We start from the raw sequence: 18,325 nt of genomic DNA on the forward strand, positions 1-18,325 counted from the left end.
ATGTCAAAACCCAGCGACCGCCTCCACACATAAATGATGCAGGATGAAATCTCTTATTTATAGCCTCTCTGGGAGGGAATCCCAAATGTTCTGAACCCTCCTCCACCACCTCAGCCATCAGATGGCTGCTAGAAGAGCATGATGTACAGTAGATAGACATGATATAGTAGATAGCAGTATTATTGCTGAGTAAGAAAAAGGAACAATACTGTATATATCCTGATGATGATATCAGCACCTTCCTTGATGTTGATACTCTGCTGGGGAGTTTTGAGTGGTGAGGAAAATGTGTAAAATGGTAAATGGTGCATTTACATATTCAGGGGCGTCCCAAGGGGGGTAAAAGAGTGGGACTGGCTTACTAGGGCCCAAGGTGGAGGGGCCTGTAGATCTGCTATTTTTGAGTCACTAAAATTTTGTAACTAAAACTTTGCTTCTTTCACGATTTTCACGTTATTTAAAAAATAGCAGATCTACGAGCTTGCGGTGCGGCTCTCGGTGGGTTACACCCCGCCACTCCGACATGTCTCCTTTCCGACATGTCTCCATTCCGACACTAACCCTATCTCTAACTAGGGCTGTCCTCGACGCAGGATTTATCAAGTCGATTCGAGTCGCGGGGGTTAATCCGACGCGTCGACGAATCGTTTATGTAAAAAAAAGAAGAAAAAAAAAGAAAAAAAAAGTGGTGCTTTAAGCTTTTAAACCACGTCAACGTAATACAATAAAACAGCAATATGTTTTAAGCCTTTAAAGTGAATTAGATCCATGAACTACCGTGCATATTGAGACATGATAGCGGTGGACACTGGACATTAATGACGATAAGATTGCATCCAGCCGTGCGTAATTTGCCGTGCGTAATTGTGAATTGTGGAGCAGAGTAGAACAACGGAGGAGAGAATAATACATCTCTTTGACAGCATGTCGTGTATTATTTCCACAAGTTGTATTTTCTCAGAGCACCGCTGCTGTATCAAAAGAGCTATGTTGCCGATCTGGTGCGAGATAATAAAAAGAAAACAGTTCGCCCGTGACCGTCGCTATTCCTCAGCCTGAGTCCAACCACCACACACCCACGGCAGTGAAAGTGAAAGCGCATCGCGCTGGCTCTGCTGCTTCTTTGGCCAGCTCTCAAGTAGAATAACAACACGTCGACGCATTTCCTTTCCAATCGGTTAACTTCAAAATAAGAGCTCCCTGTTATATAAGATCTGTTTATTTGACAGGGACCGTGCTCATTAATGGACATGTCAGTTTTCACTTCAATGTAAATGAGCCAGAGTTAGCCCGCCACGTGCTAATTTTCATCTGCAGTCCCTGGACCCCCATTGGTGGTGATCAACCCCCCCAATCCAACCCTTGATGCTGAGTGCCAAGCAGGGAGGCATTGGGTCCCATTTTTATAGTCTTTGGTATGACCCGGCCGGGGAATTGAACCCCCGACCTCCCAGTCTCAGGGCGGACACTCTAACCACAAGGCCACTGAGCTGGTCAGTCAGACAGACAGACAGACAGACAGACAGACAGACAGACAGACAGACAGACAGACAGACAGACAGACAGACAGACAGACAGACAGACAGACAGACAGACAGACAGGATCCCCATTGGTGGTGGTGATCAACCCCCCCAATCCAACCCTTGATGCTGAGTGCCAAGCAGGGAGGCATTGGGTCCCATTTTTATAGTCTTTGGTATGACCCGGCCGGGGAATTGAACCCCCGACCTCCCAGTCTCAGGGCGGACACTCTAACCACAAGGCCACTGAGCTGGTTAGGCGGACACTCTAACCACAAGGCCACTGAGCTGGTTAGATATGATCAAGGCAACTTTCAAGTCATGTGAACTGATTTTATTTTTAAGTCTAGTTTACAATAGTAGGAAGTATGGACTCAATAAGAATTACATGACAGTCACAGTCCAGCGCTCTCATACCGCACCACAGTATACTGGTGTGATAAAAAAATTATATATTTTTGACGGCTCGACTCAAACAATTGGCGTCGATTCCGGGGGCTTAAAACGACGCGTCGATTCGTCGATTTTTAGAGGACAGGCCTATCTCTAACCCTAACCCTAAACTTAACCCCTATGGAAGTGTCGCCACTCCGACAATAAGAAGTCAATTTCGGAGTGGCGACATGTCGGAATGGAGAGCCACACACCTCTCGGTGCCACGCTGTGAGCTTGTATATCTGCTATTTTTTCAATAGTTAAAGCACAAAATAATGCGTAATAATGCGTTTCCAGTCTAAATGGTTTAAACTCCACTCCCCCCTATGAAGAACATTCATGGGGGGCCCACAGTGAATCCTTGTACCCAGGGCCCAGAATTTGGTGTGACACCCCTGCACATAGTGCCTACACACCGACACAGTGGAGGAAGCCAAACCATGGGAGGCACTGACTGGTTCCCAAATCTTTCATCTTGTAACCCAAAAGAGAGATTAGACGTTTGCCCGGAACCCAGACTATAGTGAAAACAGCAGATCTACAAGCTCACAATGTGACACTTCGCGCCGCGCTGTTTGATTAGTGATTTAATAGTGTTTTTGGCATTGGACATTGGAACACATATGAATCAAAATTACTTTCCTGTTTGGCTTGTATAGGCTTTGTAAACAGGGCAGATAATATCTAAGGGGGAGTCTAAGGGCGGATTCACACTGCGGTCTCGGGCGCGTTCTCGAGGCTGCTTGGCAGATGTTTTGATGCGTACTGTCCTCAGAAACGCTGGCCCCTGAGACCACCTCCAGAGGTAGTCTAGAGTCCGTATGATGCGTCCTTGAGAACTGTGCGCTGCAATGTGAAGCTACCGTTCCATAAACCAAGGAAGTGGTGACAGTCAGCTAGGATGAAAATAACAAGGATTGGTCCGCGACGTCAATATTAACACTTTCCAAGCCACGGGGAGCCCCTTAATATTAAAACCGGAATATACCGGACATCTGCGCAAGGAGTCTCAGCCGCGTCGTCTTTTCCCGTACTGGGTCATTAAAACCGAAATAAATGATTTTCATCCGAAAATCGGCGATCGTCTAACCTTCCCTAGTCACCACTCGTGCATCGATAGCGCATGGCTGGTCTGAGATGAAGCAGAAGTGACGTCAGCTCCTCTCCTTCTCAGAGGCTCCTTGCTCTCGTCCTTTTACTGTTTATACACGAGTGCTTCTACAGCAGCAGTGCTGCGGGCTATGCGAGCGAAACTGTTCATATCTATTCTTGAGTCATCCGCGGATCATTTGAGCCGACATTTACGTGAACGGATAGCGCACGCGAAACGCACGGGAGTATGATGCGTCGGCCGAAAACCCCACTCTAAGCCAATGCATGCAGATTGAAGATTTTCATTGGGAACTGTGGTGAGTAAAACAACGGCGATCGCGGAATGGTAATGGGGGATGAAGTCCACGTGATATAGCGCTGGATGTCTGGTAAAATGAATGCGGTTCAGATCATAATATAATAATAGAAATTTCACGGCTAATCTACAACAAGCCATTCTATTTCGGCTAGGAAAGGGTTAAGATACCAAGGATGCACAACTGTTATGCGATGATTACAGACGGCGTTACATTGTGATGTTTCAAAGACAGTCAGCACACACTGCTTTGGTTGTGTATTGTTGTTCTGTTATTGTTACAACTCAAGATAACGTTAGGAAACACAGTAAAACTTTAATATTCGCTCTAAATTCTGACAAGATACTCTTCTTCTGTGGCAGGACGTTTTATATCTCCCAAAGCCCCATAGTCAACAGCGCCCCGCAAGGCACACAAATACCATTACAGTTGAATGAAGTGTACTCCAGGGAGTCCAGGCACAGGAGAATGTTGGCCAATAAGAATGCTGGTCAGCGGGGACCAGGCAACTGTTTTCAGGAACAGTTCAAATCAATCGGACTGCAGTGTGAATCCGCCTTAAGTGTCTTGCTCAAGGACACTTAGACACTAACACAGTGTGAATCCGCCTTAAGTGTCTTGCTCAAGGACACTTAGACACTAACACAGTGTGAATCCGCCCTAAGTGTCTTGCTCAAGGACACTTAGACACTAACACAGTGTGAATCCGCCTTAAGTGTCTTGCTCAAGGACACTTAGACACTAACACAGTGTGAATCCACCCTAAGTGTCTTGCTCAAGGACACTTAGACACTAACACAGTGTGAATCCGCCCTAAGTGTCTTGCTCAAGGACACTTAGACACTAACACAGTGTGAATCCGCCCTAAGTGTCTTGCTCAAGGACACTTAGACACTAACACAGTGTGAATCCGCCCTAAGTGTCTTGCTCAAGGACACTTAGACACTAACACAGTGTGAATCCGCCCTAAGTGTCTTGCTCAAGGACACTTAGACACTAACACAGTGTGAATCCGCCTTAAGTGTCTTGCTCAAGGACACTTAGACACTAACACAGTGTGAATCCGCCCTAAGTGTCTTGCTCAAGGACACTTAGACACTAACACAGTGTGAATCCGCCCTAAGTGTCTTGCTCAAGGACACTTAGACACTAACACAGTGTGAATCCGCCCTAAGTGTCTTGCTCAAGGACACTTAGACACTAACACAGTGTGAATCCGCCCTAAGTGTCTTGCTCAAGGACACTTAGACACTAACACAGTGTGAATCCGCCCTAAGTGTCTTGCTCAAGGACACTTAGACACTAACACAGTGTGAATCCGCCCTAAGTGTCTTGCTCAAGGACACTTAGACACTAACACAGTGTGAATCCGCCCTAAGTGTCTTGCTCAAGGACACTTAGACACTAACACAGTGTGAATCCGCCCTAAGTGTCTTGCTCAAGGACACTTAGACACTAACACAGTGTGAATCCGCCTTAAGTGTCTTGCTCAAGGACACTTAGACACTAACACAGTGTGAATCCGCCCTAAGTGTCTTGCTCAAGGACACTTAGACACTAACACAGTGTGAATCCGCCCTAAGTGTCTTGCTCAAGGACACTTAGACACTAACACAGTGTGAATCCGCCCTAAGTGTCTTGCTCAAGGACACTTAGACACTAACACAGTGTGAATCCGCCCTAAGTGTCTTGCTCAAGGACACTTAGACACTAACACAGTGTGAATCCGCCCTAAGTGTCTTGCTCAAGGACACTTAGACACTAACACAGTGTGAATCCGCCCTAAGTGTCTTGCTCAAGGACACTTAGACACTAACACAGTGTGAATCCGCCCTAAGTGTCTTGCTCAAGGACACTTAGACACTAACACAGTGTGAATCCGCCCTAAGTGTCTTGCTCAAGGACACTTAGACACTAACACAGTGTGAATCCGCCCTAAGTGTCTTGCTCAAGGACACTTAGACACTAACACAGTGTGAATCCGCCCTAAGTGTCTTGCTCAAGGACACTTAGACACTAACACAGTGTGAATCCGCCCTAAGTGTCTTGCTCAAGGACACTTAGACACTAACACAGTGTGAATCCGCCCTAAGTGTCTTGCTCAAGGACACTTAGACACTAACACAGTGTGAATCCGCCCTAAGTGTCTTGCTCAAGGACACTTAGACACTAACACAGTGTGAATCCGCCCTAAGTGTCTTGCTCAAGGACACTTAGACACTAACACAGTGTGAATCCGCCCTAAGTGTCTTGCTCAAGGACACTTAGACACTAACACAGTGTGAATCCGCCCTAAGTGTCTTGCTCAAGGACACTTAGACACTAACACAGTGTGAATCCGCCCTAAGTGTCTTGCTCAAGGACACTTAGACACTAACACAGTGTGAATCCGCCCTAAGTGTCTTGCTCAAGGACACTTAGACACTAACACAGTGTGAATCCGCCCTAAGTGTCTTGCTCAAGGACACTTAGACACTAACACAGTGTGAATCCGCCTTAAGTGTCTTGCTCAAGGACACTTAGACACTAACACAGTGTGAATCCGCCCTAAGTGTCTTGCTCAAGGACACTTAGACACTAACACAGTGTGAATCCGCCTTAAGTGTCTTGCTCAAGGACACTTAGACACTAACACAGTGTGAATCCGCCCTAAGTGTCTTGCTCAAGGACACTTAGACACTAACACAGTGTGAATCCGCCTTAAGTGTCTTGCTCAAGGACACTTAGACACTAACACAGTGTGAATCCGCCCTAAGTGTCTTGCTCAAGGACACTTAGACACTAACACAGTGGGAGCTGGGGATTGAACCAGTAAACGCTGGATTCCCAAGCAGCCTCTGTAACTGTGACAAACCATTTTAATTGTGTATTTGGCATTGAGCATTGGAACATATGAATCAAATGGCATTTTTGCTTGCACAAAGATATATGAAGAAATGACTGCCAACGACCGTTTCCATTAATGAAAATAAATAATATTGCCTAAACAGGCCGTGTACCCTTACTTAAAAACATTAAGACTTGGAACCATTTTAACCATTACTTTATGCTTTATCTATAAAAAAAAATAGCAGATATACAAGCTCAATCTTGTAGATCTGCTATTTTTGAAAACATATCTTTTTGCTAATCTTGTCTACCGCCTCTCGAGAACTCCATCTAACTGATAATTTACTATGACGTCATACTCTGACGTCATAGTAGTGACATCACAGACTGGCCTGGACACGGAACACCATGTATGGGCATAAAGATCTGCCCAACGGGCACTCCAACATTACTACTGAGACTCCTACATTCAATCCCTTAGGGGGTCTTCAACTGGGGGTCCAGGACCCCTAGGGGGTCCTCAGAGTTACTACAGAGGGTCCTCCAAATCTTTGTGTGATAGAAACTTTTTTTCTCCTTTTTTATATTAACCACTTGAACCCTAGCGTCCATATCCTGAGAACTTTAGCCAAAAATAGCAGATCTATAAGCTCACAACGCCTTGCGCTGCGAGGCGCTTTTGAGCTTGTAGATCTGTCTTTGTATATATCTTTTTTAAAGCGAACATTTATAACTCATATACTTGCTTCTGTGGGGTCCCTCCCTGGAACAACATATTTTGAGATGGGGTCGGCGACCAAATACATGTAATTTTGGGGGTCCTTGACATGAAAAGGTTTGCACTAAGATAATTGCGATCAGGTTTCTCTTGTGAAATCTTGCTATTTTGACCTCCCATCATTTCGACTAAGGGTTAGGTTTTAGGGTTAGGTTTAGGCAGTTTTGCTGAGGTTTGGGTTTGGGTTTGGGTTAGGTTTAGGCATAGTGGTTAACATTCAGCCGGTTAGCATTCACCAGCGTCGGCAGGTTAGCATTCCACCAAGTTAACATAGCATCTGTTCGACGGTCCATTCTTTCGACCCGGGTGAATGTTAACCTGGTGAAAAGCTAACCTGCCGACGTTGGTGTATGTTAACCTCTATGCCTAAACCTAACCCTAACCCTGACCCTAACCTCAGTAACACTGACGCAGGTGAGTAGCTAACCTGCCGACGCTGGTTGTCGAAAGAATGACCCATCGAAAAAGCGAGATTTCCCCGTTAACATTCACCCGTGTTGAAAAGATGGGACGCCAAACAAAAAATGTTATGTTGAAATGATGACACGCTCCCGGTTTTTCTACTAAAGACAAGTGAGTCTGACATGGTTCTGGTGTTGACATGCTTCTGTCTCTGCTCTCGTTCCCTCTCAGGTGATCCAGTGAAGCAGCAGTTATGCGGTGCGGTGCGGGGCGGCTCACAGCCAGTCCGCTCCTCCTCCTCCTCCTCGGAGCCGTCACCCAGCGGGCCTCCCTCTCCTCCCCCTCCCCCTCCTCCTGCCAGCTTGTTCTAGCCGGGACCCCCGGGACCCCCGCCCGTCTGTCTGAATGCCCATCGCCTCCCCACCACCCGGCTGCCTGTTAACCATAGGAAGGAGACCCCTGACATCGGTGATGTAATGAATAAATTTGAAGTCCTTGGGATCGTAGGTGAAGGTGAGCTTTCCTTCCTTCCTTCCTTTCCGCCGCCGTTGCTTGCAGTTCTTTGTGTGTGAACTTTATTTAAGCAGGAGGAGGAGAGTCTGGGGGTGTCCGCTGGCCTAGCGGTCCAGGCACATACCACATAGGCTCTGATGCCTGACAACTCGTTGCTGGGTTCGAGTCCCGATCCCAACGGCCTTTGTTGCGTGTCGCTCCCCGTCTCTCTCAGCCCGTCTCCTGTCTATATCTCCACTGTGGACTATCTGTTTCCTGTCTATATCTCCACTGTGGACCCTGTTTCCTGTCTATATCTCCACTGTGGACCCTGTTTCCTGTCTATATCTCCACTGTGGACTAACTGGACTATCTGTTTCCTGTCTATATCTCCACTGTGGACTATCCTGTTTCCTGTCTATATCTCCACTGTGGACTAACTGGACTATCTGTTTCCTGTCTATATCTCCACTCTGGACTATCTGTTTCCTGTCTATATCTCCACTGTGGACTATCCTGTTTCCTGTCTATATCTCCACTCTGGACTATCTGTTTCCTGTCTATATCTCCACTGTGGACTATCCTGTTTCCTGTCTATATCTCCACTGTGGACTATCTGTTTCCTGTCTATATCTCCACTGTGGACTATCAATGACTATCAGACAGTCTATATCTCCACTGTGGACTATCAATGACTATCAGACAGTCTATATCTCCACTGTGGACTATCAATGACTATCAGATTGTTTCCTGTCTATATCTCCACTGTGGACTATCAATGACTATCAGATTGTTTCCAGTCTATATCTCCACTGTGGACTATCAATGACTATCAGATTGGCTGTTTTTGCTTCTTTTGTATGACATACATTACTGGAATGACAAAGTAGGACAATATGCAATGAGGCCCCGTGGAGTGAGTGTGGAAATATAGTGGCCTTCTCCATCATCAAAGTTGCCCAGCCTTGGTGTAAAATAACGGTGTCTTTCCGGTGACTGTTTCATACAACGCTGAAGACGGCTTGATACCGAAACGCGTACGCTGTTTGCTCTGCGGCGCGCCCCGCCAACTTATAAACTTTAAATAAAAGCGCCTTAAATGACAGTTCCGTTAGTGCTGGTGTTCTCTTGTTTAAAGTTACGTTCCCAACCGTGCACCCGGTAAAATTGCTCAGAAAACAGAAGAGAGATGGAATCGTGCTTACTTTCTCTGTGTAATAAATAACAGTGTGATTCAGGATTGCTGTGGAGGAAAAGTTTATTTACAGGAGTGACCTGAGCCAACGATGTTAGAGAAGCACTGCTGTAGGCCATTAACAACATGCCCACATTAAACCCTCGCTTCCAAGTCATTAATTCCTTCCTCCAGCCCAGATTACAGCACAGGGGAGCTCTTTAATCAGACCATGTGCATTCATAACAGCCAGCGTTGGACTCTATCTTTAATCAGACCATGTGCATTCATAACAGCCAGCGTTGGACTCTATCTTTAATCAGACCATGTGCATTCATAACAGCCAGCGTTGGACTCTATCTTTAATCAGACCATGTGCATTCATACCAGCCAGCGTTGGACTCTATACTGTATACGCTGCCCTCCATTCTGTTTGGCCGCGGTCAGTAGTAGGAAACCTCGTAAGGGTGCGTTCAAACTGTTACTGTACGGGAAATGGAAGTGAATTGGGTTCACAGTCACACCCAATGGATCTGATCTAGTTATTATGTAGCTACAAAGCTGCTGTTGATTTGTGGTCCAATATGTGTAAAAGCCCACAGACCGGCTGAAGCACTTTCACTCTATAACGCATTATTATTTTAATTGTTATTTTATGCTTTATTAAACTATACAAAAAAATTGCAGATATACAAGCTCACAGCCACGCTCTCGGTGCCACGCTCTTGTATATCTGCTATTTTTTAACAGGATTTGTGCAAGTCTTTGAATATTTTTTACCCCATTCTACACTGTATGTCTTCTAAATCCTTCTTCTAAACCGGTGGTTCTCAAACCTTTTCATGTCAAGGACCCCCAAGATTACATTTATTTGGCCGCGGACCCCCATCTCAAAATGTGTTGTTCCAGGGACCCCCCCCAGAAGCAAATATTTGAGTTACACAATGTTCACTTTTAAAAAGATATATTCAAAGACGTGCAAAAAAAATTGATCGACCTAAAAGGGCTGGGAGGGGATGTTGTGTCAAGCGGAGCGCACCAACCAATGCTCACACCAGAGAGGGGATGTTGTGTCAAGCGGAGCGCACCAACCAATGCTCACACCAGAGAGGGGATGTTGTGTCAAGCGGAGCGCACCAACCAATGCTCACACCAGAGAGCTAGTAAAAATATACCTCTTTTCTCATGTCCTATATTTAAAATAAATAGTAAATGGTGGTGTTTTATAGCGCTTGTTTTCTTTTTCTTTTTTCATCCAAAGCGCTTTTACAATGATTGTGTGCATTACATTCACCCATTCACACACACATTCATACACCGATGGCAGAGGAAACCATGGCACCAACCTGCTCATCGGGTAGCAATTCACACTTCAACACTGATTCTGGGGGAGCCTGGGATCGAACTGGGAACCTTGCGGTTCCCATCCGGCCGCTCTACCCCTGAACCACTACACGCTGCACTTACTGTATACTGTACAGTACGTTGGTGTGTTCACTGTTGAGTAGAGGTGGGTGATATGAAAAAAATACACTATCACGATATTTTTCCAAGCTGTGTCACGATACACGATCCTATCACGATTATTTTTCACGTTGGTTTATTTTTCAAACAGCACAACCACCTACAAGGTAACACAAACTAAAAGAAAAAGGAGTAACAGAGCATTTAGACCAGTGGTCCTCAAAGTGGGGTCCAGGGACTCTCTGGGTTCCTTTTGGGAGGTCTAAATTGACCCTTACCAGTAAGACTCCCTAATCGGGAGATAAGCGACCATAGGTCGCTTATCTCCACAAATAGGGCAAACATTTGTTTTTCCTAAAACTTCCTGATCCATGTTGATGACATGAGTGTAGACATGCTGTGTAGTGATTTTCGTGATTTTAGGGCAAAATCTGTAGGAGTTACGGCATTTTATGTGAGCGGGTCCTCCACTGGGGGCGCCACCACTTTTGCATCCGTTCTGGAGCACCAGGAGTGGGTGGTCCCCAGGAATTCCCCGTGAGCAGCCCCGTTGGGGTGGTCATTTGGTCATTTTTGCACATTTGGTCATTTTTTACACCTGGGGGTCCCCCAGGGTCCTGGGGGTCCCTGGAGCTCCGGGGGTCCTTGGAGGTTGTAGTTTGACAGGTAAGGAGTGTGTGTGCAAAATGTCGCATGGATGGGGGCAATGGTTGTGCAGATAGGAGCAGGGCAAAATTAGACCTGGGGGTCCCCCAGGGACCTGGGGGTCCCTGGAGCTGCGGGGGTCCTTGGAGGTAGTAGTTTGGCAGGTCAGGAGTGTGTGTGCAAGATTTGGCGTGGATGGGGGCAACGGTTGTGGAGATATGAGCAGGGCAAAAGTGTGACGTGTGACTGACGGACTGACTGACGCACGGACAGCCGGTGGAGGTTTTGATAGTAAATGCGACCTACGGTCGCAACAAGTATGTAACTCTGACAGTATACAAATGAAACCAAATGGACCCGCTTTTGGGAGGTCTAAATTGACCATTACAAGTATGTATCTCTGACAGTATAAACATTAAACCAAATGGACCCTTACAGGTCCATTTGGTTTCATTTGTATACTGTCAGAGTTAAGGGGAGAACTTGACATTTTAAGAACTACTGATTTAGACCAAAATGCAGGTTTAAATGAATTCTGCTATGAATCTCTGTATTAACAATTCAACAGCATTTTTTATAAGGCACCCTCATTGTATCACGATATATAGGATATCTCTGAAAAGGCATATATCGTGGAGACATTGTATCATCTCAACGATATTTATCACCATATCGCCCACCCTACTGTTGAGTGAGGAAACAGTGTTGATCATTTGGGGGGTCCCGGCCCACAGTTTGAGAACCATTGTTCTAGACCAGGGGTCTTCAACGTTCTCAGGCCAAGGACCCCTTAGTTGAGAGAGAGATGAAGCAGGGACCCCCCACAACCTGTTCATAGATTCCATATAGTTTCATCGTTTGACAGCACAATCATCAGTGTATTTTGGATTCATGTCAATTGGTGTTTTCAGATATTTAACCACTTGAACCGTCAATACTCGATAAACTTGACCTTTCACTCTATACTTAGTCTGCTCTTTTTCCCCTCTACATCAAAGCTTTTTGCCAAAAATAGACGTTCTACAAGCTTACAACGCCTCGCGCTGCGAGGAGTTGTGAGCTTGTAGATCTGCTATTTTCGGCTAAAGTCCTCAGAATATGGACGCGTGGTCCATATTGGTGGTTAATATAAAAAAGGAGAAAAAAGTCACACAAAGATTTGGAGGACCCCCTGTAGTAACTCTGAGGACCCCCTAGGGGTCCCGGACCCCCTGTTGAAGACCCCTATTCTAGGCCAGTGGTGGAGTGCAGTGGACCCCCCCATTTGTAAAGAGTTATTGCCAGGGGGGGACCCCCGCAAGAGAAGGTTTCAGTTGTACGAGATTACATAAGTCTCCATCCATGTGTCTGTTGTGTAGGCGTGGGGAGAGAAAACCTAGGAGATCTGAATGGTTATTCTTAGACTGCACAGTCACTGCTTTTACTGAACCTTTCAGTGCTTTTCAACCTGTTTCACACCAGTGTTGTTTTTGACAGCAAATTTGGATTTAGTTTTAGTCATAAGTCTTTTGAATAAAATCTCATTTAGGCAGGGGTCGTTAATTTTGACCCCCCCTCCCAAGGAGGATTTTAGGGGAGGGTCATGCTATTTTGATTTTACTCTCAGGGAGGGTGATGCTATTTTAATTTGAGTCTCGGGGAGGGTCATGCGATTTTGAATTAAAAATAGTCCGGGTTTTTATAGCCCTATATATATTTTACTACAGCGTTCCTTTCAATAATACTTTTATTTAATTAAGGAACACTGAAGTAAAATACAATAGTCAATGATACCCCCCTCTGCTTTCTCTTCAATGGTACAGCCGAGCTATCACTGACGTGCTTCACAGTGCGCAACTTCAGTCTCTCAATCAGTGCTTGAATGAACACGGAGGGGAGAGACCCTCTAAAAAGTCTGTACACGACCAGATTTCAAGATTAATTAATCGGATCGTATGAGCATTTACACTACACAAACGTCTTGAAGATAATTGGGTTGTGTCCTGCTGTGCAAGAGTCGCAAGGCGCTGGTTTGGAGCGCTCGGCTACAATGTGCTGCAGAGACTCCTCTGCAGTTTGGTGGGATTTATGGCAGATTTGAAGTGAGACCGAGCCATGGATCTGGCTGACTTAAAAGCACCGTTTAATCACTATACTCAGTCAGTAGTCAGTGGAGTAGCAAGGAGATGTTGAATTGGGGGGAGGGGAGTCCCCCCCCCCCCCCCCCCCCCCCAAAATGAACGGTTCTCTACTGCGGGAACCGGATCCCATCGTTCACTTCAAAGAGTCGTTCAAAAGATTCGATTCGTTCACGAACGTCCCACCTCCATGCGCTTCCTAATGCTGCGTTCTGGTGAACATTAACCCGTTCATGCCGGTGGACGGCTCACCAAGACACCAGCAGCCCACACGATTTACAAGCCCATAACTTTGCTTGTAGATCGGCGGTGTTTGACTCGCGTTACCGTCGTACGTCGAAGTATAAAGCAAACTTAATGAGACATGAAAAGCAACATAACTAGGTGAGTTCTGATAAGAAACACTCGTGGTTTGTTTTGTATGATACAGGATTAAGAATGCTGGCTTTCCTAGGCTTACCTAGGCTACATTTGATACCAATACTTGTTATTTGGACTTCTACTTGTAACAGAGTATTTCTACATTGCAGTAGGCCTATTGATTGATACTGCAGTAAAGAATGTGATTGTTTTTCCACCACTGAGTAAAAGTTAAGCCATAAGGTGATAGTCATGGCTTTGAGGGTTCATCTTCTGCCATTGTCTCAGGTTATGAAGGCCAGTTTTGTATTGTATTTACAAAAGAAAAGCATTCCAATGAATGTCATCATGTATTTATCAGATTGCAGTAATACAATTAATTGGGGGTTATACAGTGAGACCTTAGGCTTGGTATATGTTTGCTTGAGTTTAGTTTATTTATTTTTTTATAGCGTGGCTAGCGATCCCCCTAGAAAATAAATGACCAGCCGCCACTGGTGTGTGTGTGTGTGTGTGTGTGTGTGTGTGTGTGTGTGTGTGTGTGTGTGTGTGTGTGTGTGTGTGTGTGTGTGTGTGTGTGTGTGTGTGTGTGTGTGTGTGTGTGTGTGTGTGTGTGTGTGTGTGTGTGTGTGTGTGTGTGTGTGTGTGTGTGTGTGTGTGTGGCTCTCTCAAAGAGCAAAAAGAGAGGGAGAGAGCACACGCTAGAGATGTTGCATCTGTCCAAAAGCAAAAAGGTCTCATCTGTCTCACAGTGCACTCTACCTTCTTCATTAAGATGTTAAACTTGGTCACACATAGGTTTGAGTGATTAGGCTACTTTGTTTGATGTGAAAACATTGTGATGGATAAAGACCTAGATGTTACCTTGTGTGTTGGATTCAGTCAATTTGAAGAAAAGTAAATAATCCAGCGTTTCATTTGAGGTGAGGACAATAAGAAAGCACAGTTTTCATTCACTGCTTGGCAAGATCCATTCTATAGCCTATTATGTCATTTTATCGTTCAGACCAGCTGACTGGAGTGAGAGCTTAATTGAAATGACCTACATTGCGCAGTGAACTGGAATTATATAATTAATTATTTGTCAATTACAATTATTTTGTATGATTAATCGTCTCGACAGCCCTAACTATAAGTTAAGGTTTTAGGCATAATTTTACTGTGGTTATTTTACTGTGTCATGTTGTTAGGGGAGGGTCAATCTTTTTTTTTTTAATGCCTGGGGAGGGTCATTGATTTTTCCCCCAATTGAGAGGGAGGGCCATGGCATTTTATATCAGGGCTTATGCAATTTCTCCAGTAACACCCCTCAATAAAAAACGACCCCTCCCTTAGTTTTAGTCATAATTTAGTCACCTGAAAAGTATTAGTTTTAGTCTTAATTTTAGGCGACTAAATATCGTAAGATTTTAGGTGACTAAATCTACAGTTGATTTAGTCGACTAAAGTATTTTGGCAGGCCTTTATTACATCGCAATGACTGATTTTACACTTGGTTGTGTGCTGAAAATAGCAGATCTACAAGCTCACAACGCGTCGCACTGCGACGCGTTGTGAGCTTGTAGATCGGCTATTTTCAGCATGCAACACCTGAGAGCAACCAAACATAAAATGACTCTCTTCTCCACTAGTCCGACAAACATTTTTCGTCATAGTTTCGACGAAATCAACACAGTTTCGTACACCAAGGTCCATTATTTATTCAGCGTTTGAGCCACGGAACACCATTTGATGACATTTAGCCTCTCAGACCCAAAACATAGAATATTTGGTTGTCGTTGGATAAGATTTTGTCCACGATTCCACTAGTATTGATGTTGGTACCATAGGAGAGATAACAGGCCAACGTTGATCAAAATAACAATTCCTTACACATTCACTAATTGTTTAGGCTTCTTGTCAATTAAGTAATGCAGATATTTAACAATAATTTAACTCTTGAGAGCATAACATGAAACCAAATTTCACATCCTTTTTAGATCATCTGTTTTTTACTATCTTTTAAATAGCCATAAAGGCTCTTTATAATTACTTTTATAATACATTGTATAATGAGCTTATAAGGCATTGTAGCACTCGTTATAAATGTTTATAATTACGCGTATAAACAACTTATAATAAGGTGTTTTAAGTATTCTATGTGCTGGTCATAATGTATTATACGATTAGCGGAACATCACATTATAACGAACATAACTTAGTCAGTTATACAGTGTCTTTTTATACTGTATGAGAGGGCAGGAATGTCATGGAGGCCATGAAGACCGATGGCTGTCGTTTGCCCCTCAGTTTGGCCTTGTGCCCCTCAAACCAATGGCATGACCTGAGACCACAGTGGCCTTAATGCCCCAGCTGACTGCACCACTTTCTCCTCTGTCTCTGTCTTGTCAATATGTAGATAGTAGACACCAGTGTTTCTTTCTTGTCATGTAGACACCAGTGTCTTTTGTTGAGATTCTGAAATCTTAACTCTACCATCTTTAAACCAATCCAGTGACTTTGATTGGTGCAGGGCTGAGCATGGATCAGATTGTAAATACCATCATTTATCTATTTCACTGCAGATTAGGTTATCATCCCTAACCCTTAAATTCAACAAATTCTTTCAATGGACTAAAATCTTGTTTTATTTGATTTGGCATTTGTGCCCTCCAAAAATGGACAACACCAAAGGCCAAGTGGCCTTGCCCCTAAAATGACGAAATTCCAGGCCTACTGTATGTTTTTATGCATAATTATAAGCATTATGGACACAACCGTGGTCTGGTCATTGTAATGTGCTGTTCTGCTGAGCTTATAAAATGATTCAAGCTTTAGGGTAGAAAGTCATTAAACATGTCACTCCTTCCTTTGCATAATTATGTCAGTTATTCATCATATCTGCCCCGTGCAGTCTGTGTTCCCCAAGCACAGAAGGCAAGCGGAAATGTCATCTTTAATTTGTTTCAATGTTCAATGGCAAAAAAAAAAAAACAACAACAATTAAATCCTTTATGCTTTATCGCAATTATTTTCTCTACAAAAATGAATCGTCATCTAAAATGTCAGGATCGTGACAACAACAGCCCTGGAGAGCAGAGACGGTCGTACGGTGGACTAACGGCTAACCGCCCGCTCACATTCCTGACCACGTCTTTAGTTTTGTCTCTGAACACTGGGGTTAAGCCTGATTTAAGGGGGTTCCACACTACGCGCGGTCACCGCCTCCTAGCAATTCATTTTCAATGAGAGGTGGACGGCTTTTTCGCCCGCGCAGCGAAGTTTTGGGGCGGCGAGGCGAGCTGCCACGGTCCCGGGAAATCCACCGCGAGCGTGCTTGTTTGTGCATGAATACGCGGGCGGTGAGAGATGGATTGTGTTCATCTTTGTGAAATACCGCGCGGCGTTCACTCACCGAGCGAGTGTGTTTGTGTCTCACCGCGGTGCGGCCACCGTTGATCCTAGCGGCAGTCCCGACGGCAACCGCGTCTATATTTTAAAGTTTGAGAACTACTGATTTAGACCAAAATGCAGGCTTAAATTGAATTCTGCAATGGATCTCTGTATTAACGATTAAACAGGATGTTTTACAAGGCTCACTCAATTGTATCACGATATATACCAGTAAGACTCCCTAATCGGGAGATAAGCGACCGTAGGTCACTTATCTCCACAAATAGGGCAAAAAATAGTTTTTCCAAAATCTTCCTGATCCATGTTGATGACATGAGTGTAGACATGCTGTGTAGTGATATTCGTGATTTTAGGGCAAAAACTGTAGGAGCAGTGTCCAAAAATGTGTTTTAAAAATCGGCCTGAAGGTGGCGCTACAATAGGGCCATGTGAGAAATGAGGGGTGGGGTCTCCGCGTTGCCTTTGCGGACGAATAGGTACCGGCCCCGGCTCTCCCGGACGCTCCTAGCCCGAGTTACGGCATTTTATGGGCGCTGCAGTGGCAGGGGGTCCTCCACTGGGGGCGCCACCACTTTTGTATCCGTTCTGTAGCACCAGGAGTCGGTGGTCCCCGGGAATTCCCCGTGAGCAGCCCCGTTGGGGTGGTCATTTGGTCATTTTTGCACATTTGGTCATTTTTTACATCAGGGGGTCCCCCAGGGACTGGGGCTCCGGGGGTCCTTGGAGGTTGTAGTTTGGCAGGCAAGGAGTGTGTGTGTAAAATCTGGCATGGATCGGGTCAACGGGTGCGGAGATATAAGCAGGGAAAAAGTGTGACGTGTGACGTGTGACGGACTCACTGACTGACTCACTCACTCACAGACAGCCGGTGGAGGTTTCTACAGTAAGTAGCTCCCTACGGTCGCAGCAATACCTCTGAAAAGGCATATCGTGGAGACATTGTATCCTCTCAACGATAATTATCACCATATCGCCCACCCCTACTCTCCATCAAACAGACTACTTCCAAAGGCTTCAACCTAACTTGTAGTCTGCTGGCTTTAGTTGGCAAACTTTAAAAGTCGGGCGACGGAACATTGCATTCAGTTGACACCTCGGTAGCCTGCAGCGCTGGTCTGGTAGTGCCAGCTCTGCTCATTATAAGTGACTTTGGTCCAATTCTCCTTTAAAGTCACGTGTAAATATTTATAGTTGCAGTGGGCTTTTGCTTTTGCTGTTGCTTTTGTTTGTTTTGTAGCTTGTAGATCTGCTATTTTAGACAAATCACGATTTTGAATTCATCCTTTTAAAAGCGAATATTTGCAAC

General features: G+C 44.9%; 1 protein-coding gene across 9 annotated transcripts in view; it reads left to right on the forward strand.

Annotated features, from left to right (window-relative positions):
• Nucleotides 1–18,325, forward strand: part of LOC308291649 (cyclin-dependent kinase-like 5) — a 204,169-nt gene that overhangs the window by 8,902 nt on the left and 176,942 nt on the right. For 7 of the 9 annotated variants that reach the window (XM_080733710.1, XM_080733713.1, XM_080733716.1 and 4 more), the window contains exon 2: nt 7,606–7,887. In XM_080733710.1, coding sequence (XP_080589836.1) covers nt 7,851–7,887 — 37 coding nt within the window. In that variant the 5' untranslated portion in view covers nt 7,606–7,850. Of the gene's footprint in view, nt 1–7,605; nt 7,888–18,325 lie in introns of those variants that run through there. The other 2 variants (XM_080733719.1, XM_080733711.1) reach the window with 1 other exon arrangement.

Source organism: Nannobrachium achirus (assembly GCF_963921795.1).
Source record: "Nannobrachium achirus genome assembly, chromosome: 1".
Classification (NCBI taxonomy): Eukaryota; Metazoa; Chordata; class Actinopteri; order Myctophiformes; family Myctophidae; genus Nannobrachium; species Nannobrachium achirus.